The 22999-nt window shown below is 36.4% G+C and overlaps 2 protein-coding genes across 2 annotated transcripts; one reads left to right on the top strand and one right to left on the bottom strand.

Annotated features, from left to right (window-relative positions):
• Positions 1-757: 757 nt before the first annotated feature.
• On the top strand, positions 758-19980 carry LOC126908942 (uncharacterized). The gene is made up of 6 exons (XM_050691286.1): positions 758-1032; positions 11817-12107; positions 13368-13569; positions 16083-16419; positions 17849-18520; positions 18580-19980. Exons 1-6 carry the CDS (start codon positions 1029-1031, stop codon positions 19135-19137), a joined length of 2064 nt encoding a protein of 687 aa, XP_050547243.1. The 5' UTR covers positions 758-1028; the 3' UTR covers positions 19138-19980.
• Positions 19981-20252: 272 nt separating this feature from the next.
• Positions 20253-21922, bottom strand: LOC126908943 (autophagy-related protein 16-1-like). The gene is made up of 4 exons (XM_050691287.1): positions 21668-21922; positions 20671-20824; positions 20500-20605; positions 20253-20437 (listed from the first exon to the last, which is right to left on the bottom strand). Exons 1-4 carry the CDS (start codon positions 21793-21795, stop codon positions 20268-20270), a joined length of 558 nt encoding a protein of 185 aa, XP_050547244.1. The 5' UTR covers positions 21796-21922; the 3' UTR covers positions 20253-20267.
• Positions 21923-22999: the final 1077 nt, after the last annotated feature.

The following is a 22999-nucleotide window of genomic DNA, read 5'->3' as shown; positions in this document are numbered from 1 at the left end:
AACTCACACGTACGTGCAACAGTGACAACACGTGAAATTACTTGAAAACAGTTGCACGTGTGATTGAAACCCAGTGCATGGGCGGGACCGATATGCTCATCTACTTGTCACGACCTTCGGAGGTCTCGACCTCATCTGCGTTCATTCATACAACGAGCATATAATACGGTTATTAACGGGACGAAACGCACCCCGGCGATGAGTAGATATACCCGTTGGTGCGCGACCTTTGCCGTATTCGGATCCGACAATGTTGCGCTAATGAAGTGTTCGGAGCACAACACTATGTAAAACACTTTGGACTTGCACACACGACAAACAAATTGCACGTTAATTACACGAAAATAAATGCTGCGTCCGTAATAAGAGGCGGCAGTGCGTGTCGCGGGGTCACTAGCCTGGCCGTTGCTCCACTGTCCCGTGCAAATGGTTCGCGGCGGATTGCAGTAATAGTGTTTTTAGGTGAACACAACGCTTGACACTTTTGTCACGTGTGCACCCGATGGCGACGGTAATAAGCGGGTTGAAATAGAATCGTTAATTAAGACGCCTACGCGTTCCACCGGTGCCGAGAACGAGTTGCGCTACCACCGGCGCGGTCGTTCCACGCGGAAGCGTTTCTGCGAGTCGTGACGTCAGCTCGCGGATGGATCGGAAGTGTAGTGTGGCCACCACCGCCACGTATTTGAGCGCGTGGAAGGGGGTCCAGGATGGACCGGCCCGGTCGGCGACCAGCGATGTCTGCAACGATCGAGTCTTCAATAGTCCGTAGCTAGTGGACTGGCGAAGGCCAAGGTCTTGAAGTCTCGTACGATCCAAAACATTGCCGTTGTTATTTTAACTCCAATTTTATTTTCGTATCTCCGTTGACGTACACGTTATTCGATACAATATCGGTCGAGTGTTGTTTACTCGGTAATTTATTACTTTTTAACGAAAATACAGTGCGTTTTTTGCGCGACCGCGGAAGGCAAGCTATCGATAAAACACCATCAAAATCAACTTGCCCTCGGATTTTTCAATTCCAAATGGGTAAGCTTAAAATTTATGCGTCTACTTTAATAATAAAAATAAAACTTTTGAGTTTGTTATACATACATTTTTTTGGTTTTGAGTAAATATATTTTAAACTATTGTTCATAGAAATTAAATTTTATGTAATAGTTTTTTTTTTTGAAAAAAATATATTCGTCATCACAACGTAAAAGAAAAATAATATTTTTTTAATGTATTGAAGTTTTTTTTTTTTTTTTACAAGAAAAAACATATTTTTCCAAACTCGTATAGTTCNGTTTTTTTTTTTTTTTTTACAAGGAAAAACATATTTTTCCAAACTCGTATAGTTCCTGACAGATCATTTATGATCTGTCAGGAACTATAGTAAAAAAAACATTATTACGCGACACGGTTAACACGCATTTAAAAAACTATAAAAGCACTGGTCGTAAAACATTCTTCAGCGACACTATTGGGACTTGAGAATTTTCGGAAAGAAACTAGGTAAACAAGTTTGACCGAGGATTTATCATCTTCTAATAAATTTATCGAGGAGACGGTTATGTAACATATTAAAGACCTCATTACAAATAACTGGAATACTTTTTAATTTTAACGGAATAATGTCTAGTGTTCGGGGTCACTAAAGAATACAAACGGTCGTTTAATTAAATCTATTAAGGATAACGCCGAAATAGCTTTACTCTAGCGGGAAATCTAATCGGTGGGGCCGACACGCAGCAGTGGTACATTACAATCCACGAAACTCAGAATACAAGAATTAAAATCATTTGATAATAAATCCGTTTAATAACCGTATCAATGGCATCGCGTATTCGACATCTTAATTGAAAATGCGTTGAATCGGTTCTGCCGCACAGATACAACAATGTAACAGTATGCAACGGAAATTTCGCGACCACTTAGTTGGAGTCTGCACAGTTTCATAATAATATTAACTATCGGTAGGATTTTATAATAATAAAGTTGCTCGGCTGAGTAATATCTAGTCTGCAATAGCAACTGGTCTTTACGATCTTTCGTTAATTAATAAACGCAACAACTTCGTATAACGGCAGTTTTACTCCATAAATATCAAAAAAAAAATAAAGTAATAATAAAGTACTATAAAAACAGTCAGAATTGAAAGATGTTTTTTTGCCCTGTGATCGTACGCAAATCAGTAACGGATTATACTTCTGGCCTACGATCATGTCTCACACACGTCTGCGTAGATAATAGAATCACTTAACTAATTTTTTCACAACAATATCATTTACTTCACCGTAATCGGTATGAGTCAACCGCGTTAAAATTGGCGAATGATAGAAACTGATCGATTTTCGGTGACCGAATTTTCGGATTCATAAAAAGCACAATAATCGTTCAGACCTAATAGTTACGTGTTGGTCAAAAATCGAGGTATAATATAAAAAATGCGCGCGTGGTATTTGTTGATCGTGTAGAACGTCGTATACAATGTGTAATCGCGTAAAACATCCAATGTATAGTTTTTAATTTCGAGTGCGAAATTTTCCTTTTATTTGAAGAAAGAATAAATACCTAACGGACAGTAGTACAGGGACAATGGTTCGGGTGGGAAGTAGAAGCAAAACGCGAGTAATGAGTGTCAAAAGGCTCTCTATTAACAAATGTATCACATGACGATTGCACGTCCCCGATCGGAATATAATATAACAACAAATGAAAATAATACAACAAAAAACTGAGTGTTTGGACAGCAAGGCCAAATAAACGTATATATTCGACAGCAGTATATGTGTGTCAACAATTAGACGGCCGACCAAAGTGATCCGATTCTCACGGCAAAAAAATAAAATCGAACGTCAAAACAAAAACGTTGTTTTCCGGATAAAAAACGAAATGCGATCAAATAAAAATAAAATCTCGTAATATTAATATAGTTTGCGCATAACGATAAATGACCACGTGCCCGAAGGATTCCTTTAAAATAAACTGCATTTTTGCAATAAGTCCCGTTACGCATTCTTTTGCAGTGCAATATTTTGTTCTGCACATTTCTGAAGGTAGAATTCCTTTGGAATAAATTGAATTACTAGTTAAATTAATCAAATAATTGATCCGTCGGATCAATGATAACTGCTCAATTTATCTGCATAGTGTATTTTTTTAAGCATTGCTACACTGCGTAATCTTCAACAGTAAAGGCAATTCTAATAATAACGTAAGATAAGAAAAGCAACTCAGTAATTTGTATACGAATCCAATCACAGCATTTCAAATAGTATAACATAGCCGAAAACCGTAAATTGTTAGTATTTAGTACGTGTTAAACTGAACTATTTTTTCCCCAACTTTAGAATTCAAAAAAAATTAACAAATACTAAATTTTAAGCTGAAAAAATTGAAAACATTTCGAAATTTAACTGTTAACGAACTTGTAAAGTTCAATGTTACTATATAATTTCATAAACATAGCAATCACAATGTATCTTTCATTGTTTATGTCCCATAAANAATGTTACTATGTAATTTCATAAACATAGCAATCACAATGTATCTTTCATTGTTTATGCCCCATAAAGGTTTATGCAACGTAATATTTATCATTGTACACATTTGAACATTATGTGAAATATGACAGGTCATAAACAAGAGCATTAGTGAGATAATATAAAATAAATCGGCAAAGTCAATAGCGTTTTTATTTTTTACATGTTTTAAAAAACAATATGCAGATTAACTATGTTCGAAAAAGATGAACGATCTGATCACACAGCTATTTATTAGTGTGCAATTAACACAAATACCATGTCATAATTAAAAAACAAGAAAAACAGAATATTGACGGACGCAGACATTAGTAAGAAAATGACACAGTTCCAACGGCTCGTACACCACGGGAATCGATAAGTTACTTAAACTAAACTCTTCATTGTTCACCGGACGCATTCCAACCGATTCGAGATTGACATTATCTATTTTGACATTCGCTCTGACGCTAATCCGGCTGGCCAAATCTCGTGAGAAAACCTCTCGCTGAGACTCTGTTAAATTTACATCAGTCCCGAAGTCTCACGGTAACATCAACGGTCGTACACAAATGTGCCGACACAGTAACGACTACTGGATGGCTTATTAATATCTCATATGAGTATGGTCGTTTATGATTTGCTCACTATGTTTCTTTTTGTCGAAGTCGCGAGGCAAGCCAACTTGGCGATAATCGAATTTGCGTTCGCTTTATTATAATTTCTTTTTTTTTCCCTCCGAAAAAAAAATTCCACAACCCGAATTACGTGCCGGACAACAATCGATGCGTATTCGTTGCCATAAGTGTATAATAATGTATACAGAATAGAGTAACGGACTAACAATTAAAAACGTTTACGCGCCAGCGGCCGTTGTGTACGTGATTTTAATTTGGCCATCTCGAATTCCCCGTCTTCTCCTACACACAATGTTTTTGCGTTCAGAACTACATAGCGAGTCCCGTTGGTCTTTGTGCGCCAATGAACGTCGACTAATAATAATAATAATAATAATATATGTATATGTACATGAAAAACACATTAAATTGTCTTTCACAGTGTGAACGCACGTGCTGACAATTTCCATGTGCAAACGAGTCAATCACAGGAATACGATTTTCGATTCGGAATTTTTTATTATTTTTTCATCACCTATTTCTAGTATAATTTTACCGTAAGGCATTACTTTCAATTGCGTTAAAACAATACTCGATTAACTCAGCATCGAAAATTGACAATAGATGACCTCAGACTACACAATTGGGCGGTGTTACAGTAGCGGATTCGTTTAAACCGTTTCGACCGATTAATTATAATGATAACGTACAATAATACACACTCACATAATTGCCACGGAGCATATTAAGTACACCATAAAAATAATCATAAAACAACTGCCAAATGAACATAAATTATATCTTTGATGACTCTTAAAGACCGTTTGTATTCATTCAACATGATTTAAATACTTTATGCACATATCAATCACATAATATCTTCTCTATCGTCCATTCGCATAATGAACACGTTAAATTTTTGCTCATAGAACTTTCTCAATGTATTTTACGATGCTTTATTGTCAGTTGTTGTTACACCGAACGACAGCCGAGATCTTATCTATTGTTCTCGAGACTATGAGTACAAGAAGGTGTATCAGTTGCACGGTAGAATAATAGAAGACACTAAAAAACTCGTGCTACTTGATTTCGGGTGATTAATGGTCGGTCGGTGACGACAATTAGCGAGTGTACACTCTGTTTGTACACATGAACTCATCTACACTTATGAAGCCGTATAACCATAGGAAGGCGACCGCTATTAATCAACGTCACGTTAGCGCCTCGTTTTGTTTATTTTCCTCTTTTTCATCCGTTTATTACTGTTATTTGCACTCCAACAATGTTTTTCACATACATATCCCACAAGTACGTGTACATAAGTATATGTGCGATCGATGAAAGCAACGAGTCTACAATTGATGTGTCTGGCGAGCATAACATTAAGTAATCGAAGGAAAAGAACTGGACACGAACTTTTCGTGTAAAATAATTAATTTTATTTATGAAGAACTAATCGGTAATTAATTTTTATCAAAACACGAGAATATTATATTCATCAGACACCGGTGAAAAATAATTTCTCACGAACTTGCTAATAAGTTGCTCATTTAATGTTATAAAAAAGACACGACTGTTGTTTAATATACTCAACACTCCGGTTTTTATTCATAATTTTACACTCGGTAGACAAGTTATAATAATAATTATTATTATTATTATTACAGTAACAGTAACAGTATTACGCGTTCCTTCAATTTAGGTTTATCAAAGTCACTGACATGACTATAGTGATACACATAAAAACAAAAAGTAAACAAATCAAAAATAATTCGACTAATTCTCTTTAAAGGCATCGTCTGTTTAACGGCGACTTAAATATTATCGGTGTAAACTGAAAACTTAAAACGTGTTCAGATGGTACCTTAAAAAGAAAAGCCTCAAATGGATGCGGTTTGCAGGGTAAAGGTAAACGTTACAACCGGATGCACTTATCGATTAAAAGGTCTTGTATAGTCGATAACAGACTTAAACGAAACCACACAGTGTAAAAGGCACGAACTCTGCGACCCTCTTATATCACACAAAGACAATGGCAGCGCGAAAAACAAATATCGATAATACTGAACAAACTGCAACGGGGAAGATACGGCACGAAGAACTAACGATTTATTTCGAAAGCCTTCAGAAGGTTGCTGGTAACGGTACACGGCGATCGTATGTGTGAATCGACAGAGAACGCGGCGATTCCTCCTTTCTACTTCCCCTCACGCTTCGCCACCATCGTCGCTGCACCGGCATTCAATTATAATCGCGTTTACCGCCGAACGGCCAGGTACAACAGCAACACAACAATAATATAGTAATAACATTGCATACCACACACTCACAAATTGACCGTTCGCTCACTCGATTAACCGAAATTTCCTCGATGATAATCGTTCGACTGTGTGAGCCAAACGATTTGGAGCAAACGTTAATGCAACGATATTATCGCGTGGCTCGGCTAGGAGAAGAGTCTACTAGGTGCCCCCCGCCGAACGGACTATAGTCGCGCTGTTAGACACAGAAGTTATTAATTATTTTTGCGAGCGAGACTTTGCACAAATGAACCCTGAGGTCTCTTGTGATGATCGCATCAATTATTGCTACAACCGCTCGCGTATTGTTCAGGGAAAACCGTGCGAATTGCCGTGGGCGATCTCGTTGTAGGGGATTAATGAGGCAATACGTCTTCCATTCAAGTCCAGAGAGTTCACACAACGTCAAAAGTCCTAAACATTCAAAAAACATTCATTGGGCCTCCGTCGACTCTTTACACTACTACTAATGGATTTTCGCGTGGGGAGGAGAAGATGAGAACGAAAACAACGCTACGGTATGTTTGGCGAACAAATACCGTCACGTATACCGGCGACCGATAGTGGTAACAGTAGTTACAGCATTACTGTGTTTATGTTCCATTCGGCTGAAGACGAAATGAGGAGGCAAGGGGATAAATAGGTACGCCGGACAACAAAAAAAATGCTCGAAAATGCATATCCGTCATAATAATAACTGTGCAAGCGATCGCTGCCAGATCGATAACCGACCCGGACCACCTTTTATATTCTCACCAGGTTACAAAACTCTGAAAATATACTACCGCGAATCTGAAGAAGTGTTGAGCAGTAAAAATAATATAATATAATTACTACTGGTGAGCGTTAAAAAAAACGTAACGCTGAAAACGATAAATTCATTATAGGAATATTCAGTCACAAAAAAGTATGCATAATTAATTAGATGGCGTAAATACTTAATGAAAACCATAGGCTGTTGAGTGGAGCAGATATCTCATGGCAAACGAATAGTTATAAAATATCTAATACATTACGGCGCCACCAGAGCAAATGGTTAATGAGCTACTGTATAACAGTATCGTTTCTTCGAGTAATTAATAAAAACAACAATAACACGTATGATGACGATACGCTCTTTGAACATCATACGCGGAATTGGTTATTATTAGTCACGTCACAATAAGACAACCGCTACAGCATCTTCTTGTTCCGAGTAATATTATTGTCAAGTGTTGAAACGTGAGCAAAACCTAAAAATCGATGGTATGCAACGTAGACTCGGCAAATATCAGTTAATAATAAGCGTTCGATATTAATGATCACAAGTAATTACCTCAAAGGGACAGTCACCATTGTGATTTAAGGTCAAAGCATCGAATTTCGACAGACGAAGAACATATCTTGTGTTATTAATGAACAGACAAGTCGGTCACGTTTTTTGTGCGACTCAAAATTTTCAATAAAACACAACCGGAGAGATGTACCCCAGTCATTAATAATAATTGTATACTTGATTACTGCAAGTCTGACACCGACCGTGAAGAAAGCGACAGCGGAAACGGCTGCTAATTGGACGTCTGGCGTAACTCTGGCGGACATTATTTAAACAGCACTACCGTTCAATAGTTTTGGAATATTCTCAAAATTAGCGTTACTTTATTGAGGCAATTACGTTGCAAAAACGTAGTGGGTATTGATGTTATACTTAGTGGTGATGGAGACAAAACGGCATTAGCGCACATGTTGTTTTCATCATTTAAGTACCCCGTCCAAAACACAGAGAATAATTTTACACTCAAAAAAGTCATAGTGCCAGACTACCGATTTTCCGTTTACTTGCCAATTAAAATCAAATGTATGTTATTTATTTTTCGTTACGTTTTTGTTTCTCTACTCGGAACGAATCGTCTCGTAGTAATTTCATAGAAATTAATGACACTGATGTTTTATTATTCTCACTTGTGCAAAAATTTCGTCCTCTTTTTTTTCATTTTAGCGAAAAACCATAATAATAATAAAAAACCGAGCGGTACTATATCATTTCAAACGCCGCCGCTTTTATGTCCGGCTTCGGAGAGCTTTGGACCTAATACATATTAGTCGTTAATGAATGCCATTACACAGTTATTAACGCCAGAGGTGCATTAAAAACTGTTAATCGTACACAAAACACGTTTCTCACGGTGATCAGTCGGCGAGGGCGAGAATAACATAAAATTATAATTTTACTAGGTATGCTAATAATACTATGGGCGGCTGTCAGAGCTTTACTGACGGCGATAATTTTCATTCGTATAATTTATTTGCCAACGTTATATTTTCACGCGTTAAAAAAACATCATCTACCGTATCGTGCGAAGTTCTATCGAATCAACAGCACTCCGATTAACACTTCCAGGGCGGCATTCTTCTGAACAATGCGAATCATAAAAAATATTGACGTTTGTGGATTATGATAACAAGTATGGATATCTGCGCAATGCAATTTAAAAAACGTCAAAATACACAATGGTTTATGACGACGACGACGACGACAAAGAAAGTGGACGACTTCAAGTGGATGGCGAAATCACACAGTGGTGGAGACGTGCAATCGTCCTAAATAAAAAACCAAGAGACACAGAGACTGTGTATAATTGTGTTTTCGTTATTATTTATTTATTATTATTATATTGTATAGATGTACATTTTATACGATATAAAGGTGCAGGCCTAGTCGATTATTTACACTGGCCAAACAGAACTCGGACGGATATAGATTGTTTCACGATCTGCAGTGGTCTCTTTTTATTCGATTTCGTTATTGTTATTATTATTGCAGTGCTACTACTACTACCGCGTGCTCCTGTCTAGGTGTCACGAAAACTTTATTTTTCAATTACACCAACGTGAATGCATTTTCGTACCAATCAGATGTGGGTCAAGAACACTGGTAAGGTACAAAGGACATTTATTTTTCCGAGATGCACACCGGCACCAATAGATTGTCGGCGGAATCCGACACAAGAGTGATAATAACGTGTAACAACCACGTGTAGTGGACGCTTCTCATTAAAAGTAAAAAAACTGGTTCCGCGACGCGCCTCGGGGGAAGTATACGAACTCTTGCCCGTTATATCATGTGTCTGATCGTGTGCGTAAATTTATCGTACAATAAACCAACTCGATTTGTGCTTTACCAAACATTTAAAGATCCAACAGTTGTTTTTTCTCGGACAATCCTACGACGTTTATAGTCGACACAACTTTTACATCGTCAAACGTGCCAACGGTTAACAGAATAACAGTTATTGCGATTTTTCTATTTAGTAAATTATCGTAAAAAAGAAACGAGACGATTATCCGTCTGGTACGCGTTTTGAATGAAAACAAACACGAGACGAGCATCCATTGTGAGCTATATCAATATTGTTATGAACATCTCTTGGGATGATAGTTTTTTGTTTGGTCGCTCCGAGGAATATATTATTACTGTACACATCTTCACCGCGTCGCCATTGTTCTTGGACAAAAGCAAATTGTTAACATTATTAACGTGTATCGCCTTGTTTACTACTGTTTTCTATGGCCAACGTTAATCGACTAAATAATAATAATAATATATCAGCAAATGAAGACTACCAGGGAAATCAATNAGACTACCAGGATAGGGGAAATCAACGTGTCCATCATACTTTTATCTGACACATATTTTGCTCGTGTCGTCATGATCATCATTACCCGATTTCGATGGTATTTAACGGTAAAACTTTACACGAGTGGCTACACAATAAATAATAGTGTGGTTTTTTTTTTGCGCGCACACATACACTCGTCATCGTCTCGAGTGTTAAAAATAAAGAAATATTGCGCATATTATTACATTGTTGTTATTACAGGCATCAAAATATTTTTATTTAACTTTCCAACGAGCCGACAACCGTCTAACGCGTAGTTATCTTACTGTAGTAACTAACCCGTTATGTGTCGCACACGCCATTGAAGCGCAGCACTTGTCTATGTGCAGTTCAATCAAAACCCACGTGTAAACGTCGGACACACTTTGCATTGTCTAAACTAGGCGCATCTACGCACTTGAATCTATGGGACATCGATTACACAATATTTCTCGTTCTTTATCAGACACAAAACAAGTACAAAAAGTGTACACGACATACATTAGTTGACAAAAAAATTCTAGTTCCGGCGAGTAATACGATTTTTGGTCATGTCACAGTCGCGAAAAAACGTATTTTGTTGAAAAAAATTATTCTTGGTGTAATAATATTGTGGAGATGATCCAAGTAAATTTATTCGTAGGTTTCGTCACCGGAAAATATTGCTGACCCAGCCAAACGTTGATAATTCTGCCGACAATGACCTCCACAATACCCGAGGCTATCATTAAACACCCTACGCACACGCGGCGCAGTGTTTATTATTGCCAACTATAAACCAAACATTTTTTTTTCCGGTACCTAAACTTAATTTTCGTGCAAAATTCAGAACCCGCTCGAAACAGTTTTACTGTTTTAACTTTTTTCTACACCAATAATATTTAAAAAATTCACCGTGATGTTAATGCATCCGTAGGTANATAATATTTAAAAAATTCACTGTGATGTTAATGCATCCGTAGGTGGTATACATTTTAACATTAGTTCACTACGTCCTACATAAGTACTTGTCTACCTCTTTTGCTGTAGTCTCTTAGTTAAACAGTACTAATACTGGTAACTTGATTTTTTTAGATAATGATATTTAGGGCGAATTAACATACACATTAAAATGTCAACAGCGAAAATGATTAATTTAGTTGAACATAATCAACGTGTTATACAAGTTATTAATATAATGGGGTGATAAAACGTTTTAGATATTCGTTAACTAATGAGGTGTGCTAAAGAAATATTTTTTCATAGAAAAATATGCTCACTTTTATCCCCATAAATTAAAAAATAACCAGCACACAATTTATTTCTGAATGACATTTTAAATAAAATGGATATTTTGATCAAGCTATAAACTGTTACGGTCAAGATTAAAAAAAAACTAACCATCGGTCATCTTACTTTGTACGCTTGCTGATAGATGTCCGTTAAAACTGACTTTAAGAAGTAGACTAGGTAATTTCAGTAGGCTACATAATTACATTAGGACAGGTTCACGAGCTAATAAAATTTTTATTTTATTAAATTTAACTTAATGTGACCATTTACTAGTGATATTCGTATAAAAATATACTGAAAACTGGCAATAAATATTTTATTGACGCGCATCTTACGTTGTGTGGGCTTTGCATATCATCTCCACAAACGGATAGATTCGCCTCGTTCCTCGTCATTTTTTAACAACCGCATATTTGCTTTAGACTTCCGTAAGATTTGGTATTCGTTTAATCAATCATATTGTTGATTTTTGTTTTTTAGGCATGACCCAAAAGAACACGGCGTTTTACGCTTGCGCCATAATGATGGCCGCAATGGCGTCCACAGCGATGACAGCCACGTCCCTTCAAGACTGCGAAGCTGACATGATCGGATTCGAGCTGGTCACAGGATACGTTTTCACGGCACCGGATCATCTATTGGACAACATACCCGGCACACTGATGTTGACCGACTGTCTGGAAGCGTGTCAGGCCAACGACACGTGCTATTCGGTCAACTACGAAACGGGACTTTGCGTGATGTTCTCGTCCAACGCCGATGCGTTTCCGGGTAAGTAGTCATACACTAAAAGCCTTACAAGAGTCCGTCACTGTAATTAGAGAACCTATCCGCTGGTCGACCACGGGGGACATTCATGTAATGTACACACATCCATGTCGTGTACACTGTCTAACGCCATAAACGGGTAGCGCCGGACGCAGCGTATAGCGTGGGAGTCACCGTCGGTTTCGAATGCAGACGCGACGCCCCCCGGGGGGAGGGGGGGGTCATGTCGGCAGTACGACCGTCGTGACGTACCCGAGAAGTCTTGAACCAGTCGGAGCTTTATGTGTGTGCGTCCGTTTCGCTTGCAAGTATCGACCTATCGTCGACAATAATCAATTCGAGAATTGCTAAACGTTACTATGAAGAAGAGAATAAATACTGACGCACAACACGGTCGGAGGAAGAAATTTCACGACATCGTCTATAACAAACCAGAATCTCCTTTCAAACAAAAGTGCACATCATACGTACCCTTTTAGTATTGAAAATTATCAAACGCATCTCGTTCGCTCGGTAGCCTACAATACTAATCGACGTATACTTTCACACGCGCTATTTATAGTAATGATACCTTCTCATAAATTAATTACTCTGGTAATTTTCTCAGGGAGTGCATAAAAAGCCTATCAAGACTTTTAATTATACCGATGTACGGCTAGCGGAGCTATTAAAAATGAATAATACATAAACAATGCGAGTGCATGTGCTTTTAAGACTCGGCCGGTAACAGCAAGTGGTACGATTAAAATTAGCGGCGTTTGCGAAACAGAGTGCGGCGCACACGGCTACTTGATAGTTTAGACGATTTTCTAGTGCAAATCATTCTCAAGATGCAGCAGGTATTAATTAAACGCGAAATAGGTTATAGTTTTAATACCGAATCGATTATTATTCAACGTCGCGGCCATTTGTCATTTGTACAATTCGAATACGTGGTATTCTTCTGGCCGATTTTGAATATTTTTAATAGAGTAAATTCTCTCGGAAATCACAGTTATTGGAAGGAAAAAGTATTGAATCGAGATTACACATTTTCACACCGAGTTAAAGGCTTTCCTGCAAACTAATCTGCACCTCACGTTTTTCCATCCCGGCGTGTACGTACTTTATTACACATACTAATGGCCGCGACTTTCTAAACGGTCAATAAGTATCACGTTCGGTATGCCCAGATACGCTTTTATACATATCTCAACAGCAACAACGGACTCTGTAATGTTCACGATTTTCCTACTGTAACTTGTTATTTATTTTGTGTTGCAGGCGCGTTGAGCAAATCGCAGTTTCCCGTGTTTACGATATACGCACAGAAAACTTGCTTGGGTATAAAACCATGTGAAAGAGCGTGGTGCTTCGACCGCGTGCAAGGATACAAACTCAAAGGATTCGGCAAAAAGAAGTTGCCTGCCACAACACGACAGGACTGTTTAGAATTATGTCTAGGAGAAAGAGAGTTCTCCTGTCGGTAAGTCAATACATATCTATATAATAAATATGTCGAGTTTATACCGTGAGATTTTTTTTGTACGGTCGATAACGTAAACATAGTGCTATTTTTCTTATCTCGCCATCAAATGGGATAGTATTTTGAGGGTTTCGAATGATTCCCTATTTTTGCCACGGGCTTTTTACCAAACGGTGACGTTTACTTGGTTTAGCTAAATTAACCACAAACTCGACTGCATTGTTCGCAGCGATCACGACCCGTTAACAATGGACAAAACGACCGCTTAAGCGCTCAAGCGCACGCACTCACTCCTTAACGGTATTCAAATTCAAGAGGGAACCATATACAACAAATTGGATATTTCATTTTTTTTTACGATAAATCCATGTTCCGTTGCATTTCTTCTTTCATACAATGCAACACTTGAAATCGTTTAAAAGCGGACCGTTTAGCGCACGTACGCAAACAAAAGTGATAATGCGGGTGCATTAGTCACGTGTTATAAACTCGCATGTTATATTAACTATTAACAGAAAATTTTTTTTTCTTATTTCCATTTTCTCTCTTAACGGATTCCCGAAAACAATCTCGCTAGACGCTATTCAATAAAATGAAATGAATAAAAAAAATTTGATTCGCAACAAAACTATTCACATGTCAACGCAGTACTCGCCCGCCCACGCACGCGATTAATTTCAATAGTGTGCAATTAACGTATTGTCAAAAACTGCCTGCTGTTTTTACCCCAGTTCTCCATTCATCTCGGATCGATTGACATGCACGCCCGTAATTATCCCGTTTCGTAGAATTTTCCGACCGCTTATAATAATATAATATAGGCTACTCGAGTACACTGCACTCGCGTTTAACATACAATGGTAATGACACTGGCACAAATGATTGGCGTGTATAAAACGGATATATACGTATGAAATGCCAAAACATTTCTCATGTATACTATTCACGGGCGTATTATTGTCGTCAATCATAAACGAAAATAACCTTAAGTAGATTATTGTATTTTTTCTACAATTGCGTCATATCGATATTTTTCCATTGAAAATCCTCAAATCCATCAGCGCAATATTTAGACCATCCAGTCCCCTCTACGATATCACGGCAAGAAAAAACAGATGTTTTTTCAAGCCTCACGCCCGTGAAGACGAGACCCGGGAAGACGACATAGTTTATTTTCCGTACAAAAACAACACAAACATAAAATTTATGTTCATCTGATGACTCTACGAGTTATGCCTATTTAATAGGTATAACCCGTGTAGGGTCATCAGACGGACCGGACGATTGTCATCGGAATTACAATGTAATAAAAAAATGAGTAAAAAAACCGGTCGAATGAAATATTAGTATTTTCGTCATTGCCCTACTGGCCTCGTGTTAATTTTCTCGTTTCCACGTTATGATTTGCGAAAATTTAAAGCGAGATTCCTAAAGCCGGACAATAATTTCGTTTTTCTCTGAATTTTTTTCATTTATGTTAACCGCATAGCTACTGCGAATAATTTACTCTCTGATATTCAATTCCAAATAAATTCCTACAGATATACTGTGGCGTTGGTAACTGAACTTGTGTACGCGTCAAAAAAAAATTATGACTAGTTACTACAGTTATCAGTAACTGTATACTTTCACAAGCGATTTAATTTATAAAATGTAAATACGACCAGAAACACTCTTCACTGATAGATCAGTAAAATATGTACGTCTCTACTGAATAATATATTATAGTTGTTATAAACACCCCTCAGATCAATGAGATCGAATTATTTGTATAAACTTTTCATAAGCGACAAAAATAGTTCTAATGTTGCAATTCAACTCTTTTTCGGCTCTTGTAACTCTGTTGATAATAAACACTCAATTAAACATTAAACGGTTATACTAAACATAAAATTGTGTTACTATACTGTGGCGTTTGTCCAATTTGCTATAGAAATGATGGATCGTTGCCACTACATTATTATATGGCGGTCGTACAATAATTTACGATGACTCAATAGATTTTGAAGAATAACACACATGCGAATCATATTATCGTTCCTTTCGTAATATTTTTGCCTTACAAATGCATTAAATCTCATTTCGATAGTATTCAGTATTAATGTAATTGATGATACAAAAACTGCTAGAACCCTAAAACTATTGTTCTATCGGTTTGATAGGTTAGTTACATACAATAAATATTCATAACAGACATCAAAAGTTTTAATATTTACTACTATCGGTGTTATTAAATCAGTATTATTATTAGTAATAATTAAAACGGAGCTGTCGTCGCACCAAGTAGTAAACACAATAAAAATAACGAAAACCGATGGCGTCGACTAATATCTTCATATTATAGCCGACGCAGGTGCATTAATCGTACATGGTTTTTATGTGCCTAACAAATCTAACCGGTTTATATGAATTATATGTGTTCTATCTAAATACATATTTACCAATTAACTCTTCTAAATATATACTTGACTGTTTTCAATTAAAAAAAACCTACAAACAATTTCTTGTTTCAGATCGGCCAATTACTATAACAGTACGGGCGAATGCGAACTTTCGGACATGGATAGGATGACCGTTGCTGGACAAGGACAATTCGAACCGACCGCCTCTGTGGATTACTTGGAAAACAACTGCGTAGACGAACCCATAAAACTGTGTGAATTTAAAAAGTTCCCAGGTCGCATTCTTAAAACCGTAGACTCTGTTTACCAAGAAGTTAATTCGTTGGAAGACTGTAGGGAGCTTTGTCTTAACTCGCCCTATAGGTGCCATTCCTACGATTACGGCGATACGGGAGAACTCGTGTGCAGGCTCAGTCACCACTCCAGAGCAACTCTGGCCGATATTCAGGTATGCGTTTCTAATGTAGGCTATTTATTTTTTGTTGATATTAAAATATTGAGAAACGCGAAGTGTTTGTTTTGTTCACGAAACGCTACTCCTCGTTTATAATTAGTAGTACTTCTCAATGCCTCTCCCGATGATGATTGAATCGCAGCAGAAAAACGTGCAAGCAATTAAATTAAACGTGAATATGATGTTACAAATTAAAACAGTTTATTTTTAGAAATATTTAATTAATAACAGTTATTTATAATCATCTTCGCGAACATTAGTGTATCCTGCAGTATTTTTAACTACTTTAATCACTATATTCTTTTCCCGTTCCGACTTACGTGTAAAGAAATCGATTTATTTTTAAGCTAATAATTTAACGGCAAAAAATAAACCGGAGTTGGTAACGCCAACAAAATAATTATACTTGAGTTAACTTTGATCAATAACAGATATAATTTTTCAATTTCGACTTGGGATTTTTGGAAGCAACAATAAATTAGTGCGACTGGTTCTTTCTCGTTGTGTGTGCGATATCCGTTTCCAAACACGTTCGGCGGTTGTAACCCACATTCGTGTGGTGCCAAAAAAGGCATTCTTCTACACACGGAATACACAATATACAATAATACACTGCTAATAATTTGTAGAAATAATAACGAGCTACCGCCACGGTACGTTATCCCCGGGATGTCGGCGAGTCGCAGTGCTTCTCTGCTCTCCTCTTCGACGTACATTATATAGACATTAATAAATGTGCTGGCCCAGTTCTCGGTTGATTAGAATCGGTATGCCGATAAAAATTATGACACGAACGTGTACAATTTCTATTGCAATTTTCCGACAAGAATTCCAGAATAACATCATCTCCTACACTAAGTCACCAACAAATTAAAACTTATCGTATTTTCAGTTTTCATACAAATCGAGTTTTTTTTTTTGTTGATTGGGAAAGTGATATGTGACAAAAACTGGACGTCCAGATGGTACACATACAAATAAGGGTCAGCGTGAAAAAAACTAATGCATATAAAACAAACAGTTTTCACCTTATAAAAGGAAGCTTTATCAAATTCGTCTAATCATTCAATTTAATTGATGTTAATTTAAAATTATATTTCGATTATAAATTAAAAACTTCACCGTAGTTCATTTTTGAACCGTATGACCCATTCCTAAATGTATATAAAACACAATAATTATTTTCCACTTTCATTTTTCAATTTATTTTGCAATAACCCTATGTATGAACACTAAACAAATTTTTAAATTCATATTATTACATTAAATATGTTCAAAGGTAAATTCTTCTTGCCCGCATGTATAGGTCAACAACACTGTTAATTAGAAACCAAATATTGTACGGGTACTATTGATAATGAACCTATTATCATCATAACTATAGAGTTAACGGTTCAAAAACTAATGTTTTTAATGTTTTTAGGACCCATACTTGGAGGTTCCAGAAGCTTCGACATACGAATTGCACTCGTGTTACAACATTAGCATCGAGTGTAGATCAGGAGACATGGTTGCCAAGATAAAGACTAGCAAACTGTTCAATGGTAAGATCTACGCTAAAGGTAACCCGAACTCTTGTGTTCAAGACGTTAAAGGAAGTCTGGAATTCGAATTGGAAATGGCGTACGATGACGTTGAGTGCAATGTTAAACAACAGGGTCTAGGAAGATACATGAACGACGTTATCATTCAACATCACGATACAATCATAACCAGTTCTGATCTGGGGGTAGCAATCACATGCCAATACGATCTAACAAACAAGACTGTATCCAACGAAGTAGACTTGGGAATACAAGGTGATCTTAAACCATCAATGACTGAAGAGGTAATCGTCGATTCACCAAACGTGGCTATGAAGATCACAGACAGGCAAGGCGCTGATGTTAAGCCGTCGGCCGAAGTGGGCGACCCATTGGCTTTACGATTCGAAATTTTGGACGCCAACAGCCCTTACGAAATATTTGTCAGAGAACTGGTAGCTATGGACGGTGTGGACTCCAGCGAAATCGTACTAATAGATGCCGACGGATGTCCCACGGATCACTTTATCATGGGCCCACTGTACAAGTCGTCAGACACCGGAAGTGGAAAGGTAAATAAAATAATATATATATATAACAATACTAAAAATTGATGATTTAATTTTTTTAGATTCTCCTATCGTACTTCGATGCGTTCAAATTCCCGTCCTCTGAGGTAGTTCAATTCAGAGCCCTAGTCACACCATGTATGCCCACTTGTGAACCAGTGCAATGCGACCAAGAAGACGCGTCGGGAGAACTCCGATCGGTACACTCTTTTGGTAAACGCCGACGGAGGAGATCGGCCAGCAACAATTCGTCGACAAATGCCAGAGACGACATGTTATTAGTACAGAGTATACAGATAACTGATAAATTCGGATTCGGTGCACAACAAGCATCGCCTGAAATGAAACCGGCCGATACCACTACAAATTACGTTAAACATCAAGATTTCAATTTCGACAACTTGTGCGTTAACCTATTCGGCGTTATCATATCCTGTATGGTATTTCTAGCTGTTCAAGTAGCTGTGCTCATAGCTTGGGCCTACGTGTGGAACCGCAAAAGGCCTATGGACCCATACCATCACCACCACGACGGTATGTCGGTTAGCATGAGCATACCAGTAGGACGGACGGACAGCATGTGCAAATTGTACGACACAGGGTACGCGAAACGGTACTGACGAGACACAAAGCTTTGATAGATAGTTTGCCATGACAGATTTTTTTTTTTTACCTTGATTTAATTAAGTATACAAATAACTGATATTTGTTAAACGTACTACGATAATCGATAGCACGATACTTTTCTTCGTAATTAACACGCTGCGCTCAATAACATCCTAAACGATTTCGATGTGTGCGACATAATTCTACGCGCATCACCGTAATACTAATTATAGGCTTCTTAAATTTAATTCTCAAGTCAAAGTTGTTTGATAATATGATAGCTGATTATCGTTATAATCAAAAATATAAAAGTACTTTATTCGTTAAAAAAAAAAAAGTCACTATCGATTTTGTTTATATAAAACTATTGCAACGTTATTTAACGTTTTAGTTAAAATTTTCATGATTTTAATCTAACAAAAATTATCTAATAAGAGATTCTTATTGATTTAAGTCTCTATTTTTGTTAGTCGAGGTACTTAAACAGTAACTTACTGAAAATATTTTCGAAAACGTGTAACATAAATTCTTATTGAAAATTTATTTATTTTCAACAGTACCTCAATTACTATACTAAACTATTAACTTAAAAGTTCTCTTAATTTAAAATTATTATTAGCGAACCAACTTAAATTATAATAGAATTAATAAGTTTTGGCATGTAAGTTTATAAAAGGCTGAAACGTATATGATTTTTCCGACGACGCAGTCAATTTGTAAATTTTATTTAATTTAGATATGCTTGGAAAAATGTAACGTTGTCGGATTCTTGTTTACGTTTCTTAAAGCTTAATTTTGACATATTTTTTTATTTATTTGTCGCACGTACAATAAAGGATATAGCAAAAAAAAAAAAATCTTATAAAATCTTCACATTTTATCCAACAATTAGTAGACCAAACTAATAAAAAAAAAAAAAATTGTCAAAAATATATCTTTAAGTAATTAATTATAAGTATCTACTCGTTTGTACTTTGAATTTATTTTGTACTTCAATATTTAATATTTATTATATTAGTCCTATGAATTATAAGCATAAAGAACATTTTTGATACTAATTTAATGCAATATTATTTCGTAAGGTAAATATAAAATAAATAATAAGCAATATTTAATTGTGCTGATATACTGGCGTTGTTATTTATCAACGATTATTGTCAGGCTCACTTACCCTAAGACGTTGATCACTGACTGTCCAAACACGAGATGCCAAGTCATTAGACGCTGCTACAATCTGTCCTCCAGTACTGTCGAAGTCAACTGACATAACACCGGCATTGCTGCCAATTAACATACCTTTACACTCGGCAACACCTAAAAAAAATTCAACATTTTAATATCAGAGTGATTAATATTTTTAATAGGTATTTTTCTACCTTTGGATACGTCCCATAATTTAACCTTGCGATCTTCGCCACCGGTGGCTACCACGCGGTCTACTGGGCTCCATTTCACAGCACTGACCACCCCATCGTGAGCATCCTACAGAGTTTAAAACAAAAATCTATATCTAATATAACAGTAGTAATAACACTGCGGGTTCATACAAATCTAATGGAAGGTTTGCTCGGGATAGCAGACGGATGTGCCACTATTGGACCAACGCTGTTGCTTACGACCGTACACAAGCTTTCGGCAGATAAGCCTCGCATGTCTTTCGCCGCTTCTTTGAGCTCCTGTTGCATTTTAGCATTTCGTTTTCTGTGCAAAAATTAAAATTTTTAAAAATGTCAAACTATGTTCAAAGCCAAAATAAACCCAAACAATGTAGCATCAACAACACAATGCGAAATCGTGGATAAGATTCTAACGCTTTGGAACTTTTGCCGGGCATATTGAAAATTACATAATTTTTAATCGGTGAACACTACTTGTTTTTTCTGTGTTTCTTTATATGAACGACTACGGAGAACTGAAAAACGGTTTGAAATACAAACTAGTCTTTTTAACTTCAAAACTTATAATGAAGGCAAAAAGAAACAGGATATAAGCGACTACGGGTTTAAAATGATACACAAATTAATTAAGGTACAGAGTTGGAAATATATTTATAGGCTCACATTTACCTTAGTTTATTCATGCCGTAAGAAATTTGAACGTCATGGAATGGAAACGCGACCGGCACTCATATATTTTTTGAACTTAAAAAAATTAAATACAAACAGTTACTCGGCAGCGGGTAGCTGAGCCATCACTACAGCATATATTTAAGAATTATAGCCGGCAAAAAAACTGGCTTGAGTCGTTATGTTTTAATTGAATTTTTTTTTTTGGGCCGACTGTCGACGTTCTAATACTGTAGTAGAGAAGGACAACACAATATGATTAAAGTATTTCGGCACACACGCGGTGCAAACGCTAAAAATATGAAAGCATCGGCTGCACCGCGCGTTGTCGGGTCGCCTTAACAGTTTGCAATTCGGTCCTCTGTCCTCTTATCAAACATACACGCACACACAAACAGACACTAAAATTAGTCAATGGCGAACACAATGAAATCCGTTGTTGGCACGTTCTGGGGTTTGTTTTATTAAATACACACACCTGACTAGATGATCGTTTTCCTCGTTCAGTTTTTCTGCGTCCTTTGATTTGTACGTCATCAGCCTGTCCACCAGCTCTCTGTTATCGTCCTGTAACGAAAATCGACGACGCGTTAACTTGGCGAACATTTTGCAAATAAGTAATCACCAGCACAATAAAATTACTCAAATAGTTGGGTACAGTTTACATTAGCGCAACGCTTGCGATGATTGTCAACCGACTGGCGGTGGCTCACCAGCGGCAGGCGTTCCATAATAAAGTTGTGTATATAATTATGTGCAATATTATAAAAATAGATACACGGCGCCCCGCCGAACAATTTTCACATGAGTTAAGCCTTTAATCGGCCGTATTAAAGCAAACACTTATTTGTTTCACTTTCATTTTTTTAAATATTAGCATTGTGTGTAGCTTGGTTTAATGAAAATCTGTTGTCTTCTAATGATTTTGCATTCTTAAGACGTGACAATGAAATAATTGTTATGATATACATTAGGCGATGAGTTACAATTTAAAAACCGACAATAGGAACAAATTAGAAAAACATTTTCTCAATTGCGTCACTATAATTTTAACTTGTTAATTTACTAAGAGCGTTTTTAGAGAAAATCATGTGATTAACAATTACTCTTTAATGAACATGAGTTTTATAATTTTAACGCACAACATAACATGTCATACAACATATCAATGTTTAATAATTTTATTATTTTCAAATAGTATTTCAATAGATCTTGTTTTGTAGCTTTTTTAACATTTTACGAGGTATGATAGTTCAGAATAATTTTAATTTAAGTCGATGTATTATTATTTTAATAAATTAAAATTTTACTTTTTTTACTAAATAACGATGATAATATTTATATTAAAATTATAGTATACAATTTAATATTTTTAAAAAATTGAGTAAAAGATTATCTGCTAAAAAAATCATTTCATATCCATCCATAATCTTGAACTCTGTCTCATTGTTAAAAACATTTCATTGAGTAATCTAAGATGTTTTTAGAGGCCAATACACCGAGTGAGTTCTACTTATTATATCTTTATGAAGAGGGTGCAGATGAATCTTTTTTTACTGGAACTACTAAACTTAATGCGCATTAATCATTAAAAACTAATTGAATAGATCAAGTAAGTAAAATGTTTTCGAAGAAGTTTAAGACGTTATATAAAACCGAAGAGATTGTTGGAATGTGACGCTAGAATTGGCATTAAAAGCGTGAAAAATATTCAATATATTAATAGCTTCTAAAATTGTATTTTATTTTTTGTCTCTATTATTAGTTGCACATACAATATGGAAATATGAAAATATTTTTGTTTTTGTTG

Source organism: Daktulosphaira vitifoliae, unplaced genomic scaffold (genome assembly GCF_025091365.1).
Source record: "Daktulosphaira vitifoliae isolate Bord-2020 unplaced genomic scaffold, ASM2509136v1 Scaffold_48, whole genome shotgun sequence".
NCBI classification, from domain to species: domain Eukaryota; kingdom Metazoa; phylum Arthropoda; class Insecta; order Hemiptera; family Phylloxeridae; genus Daktulosphaira; species Daktulosphaira vitifoliae.
This window is presented reverse-complemented; position numbering and strand designations above follow the sequence as displayed.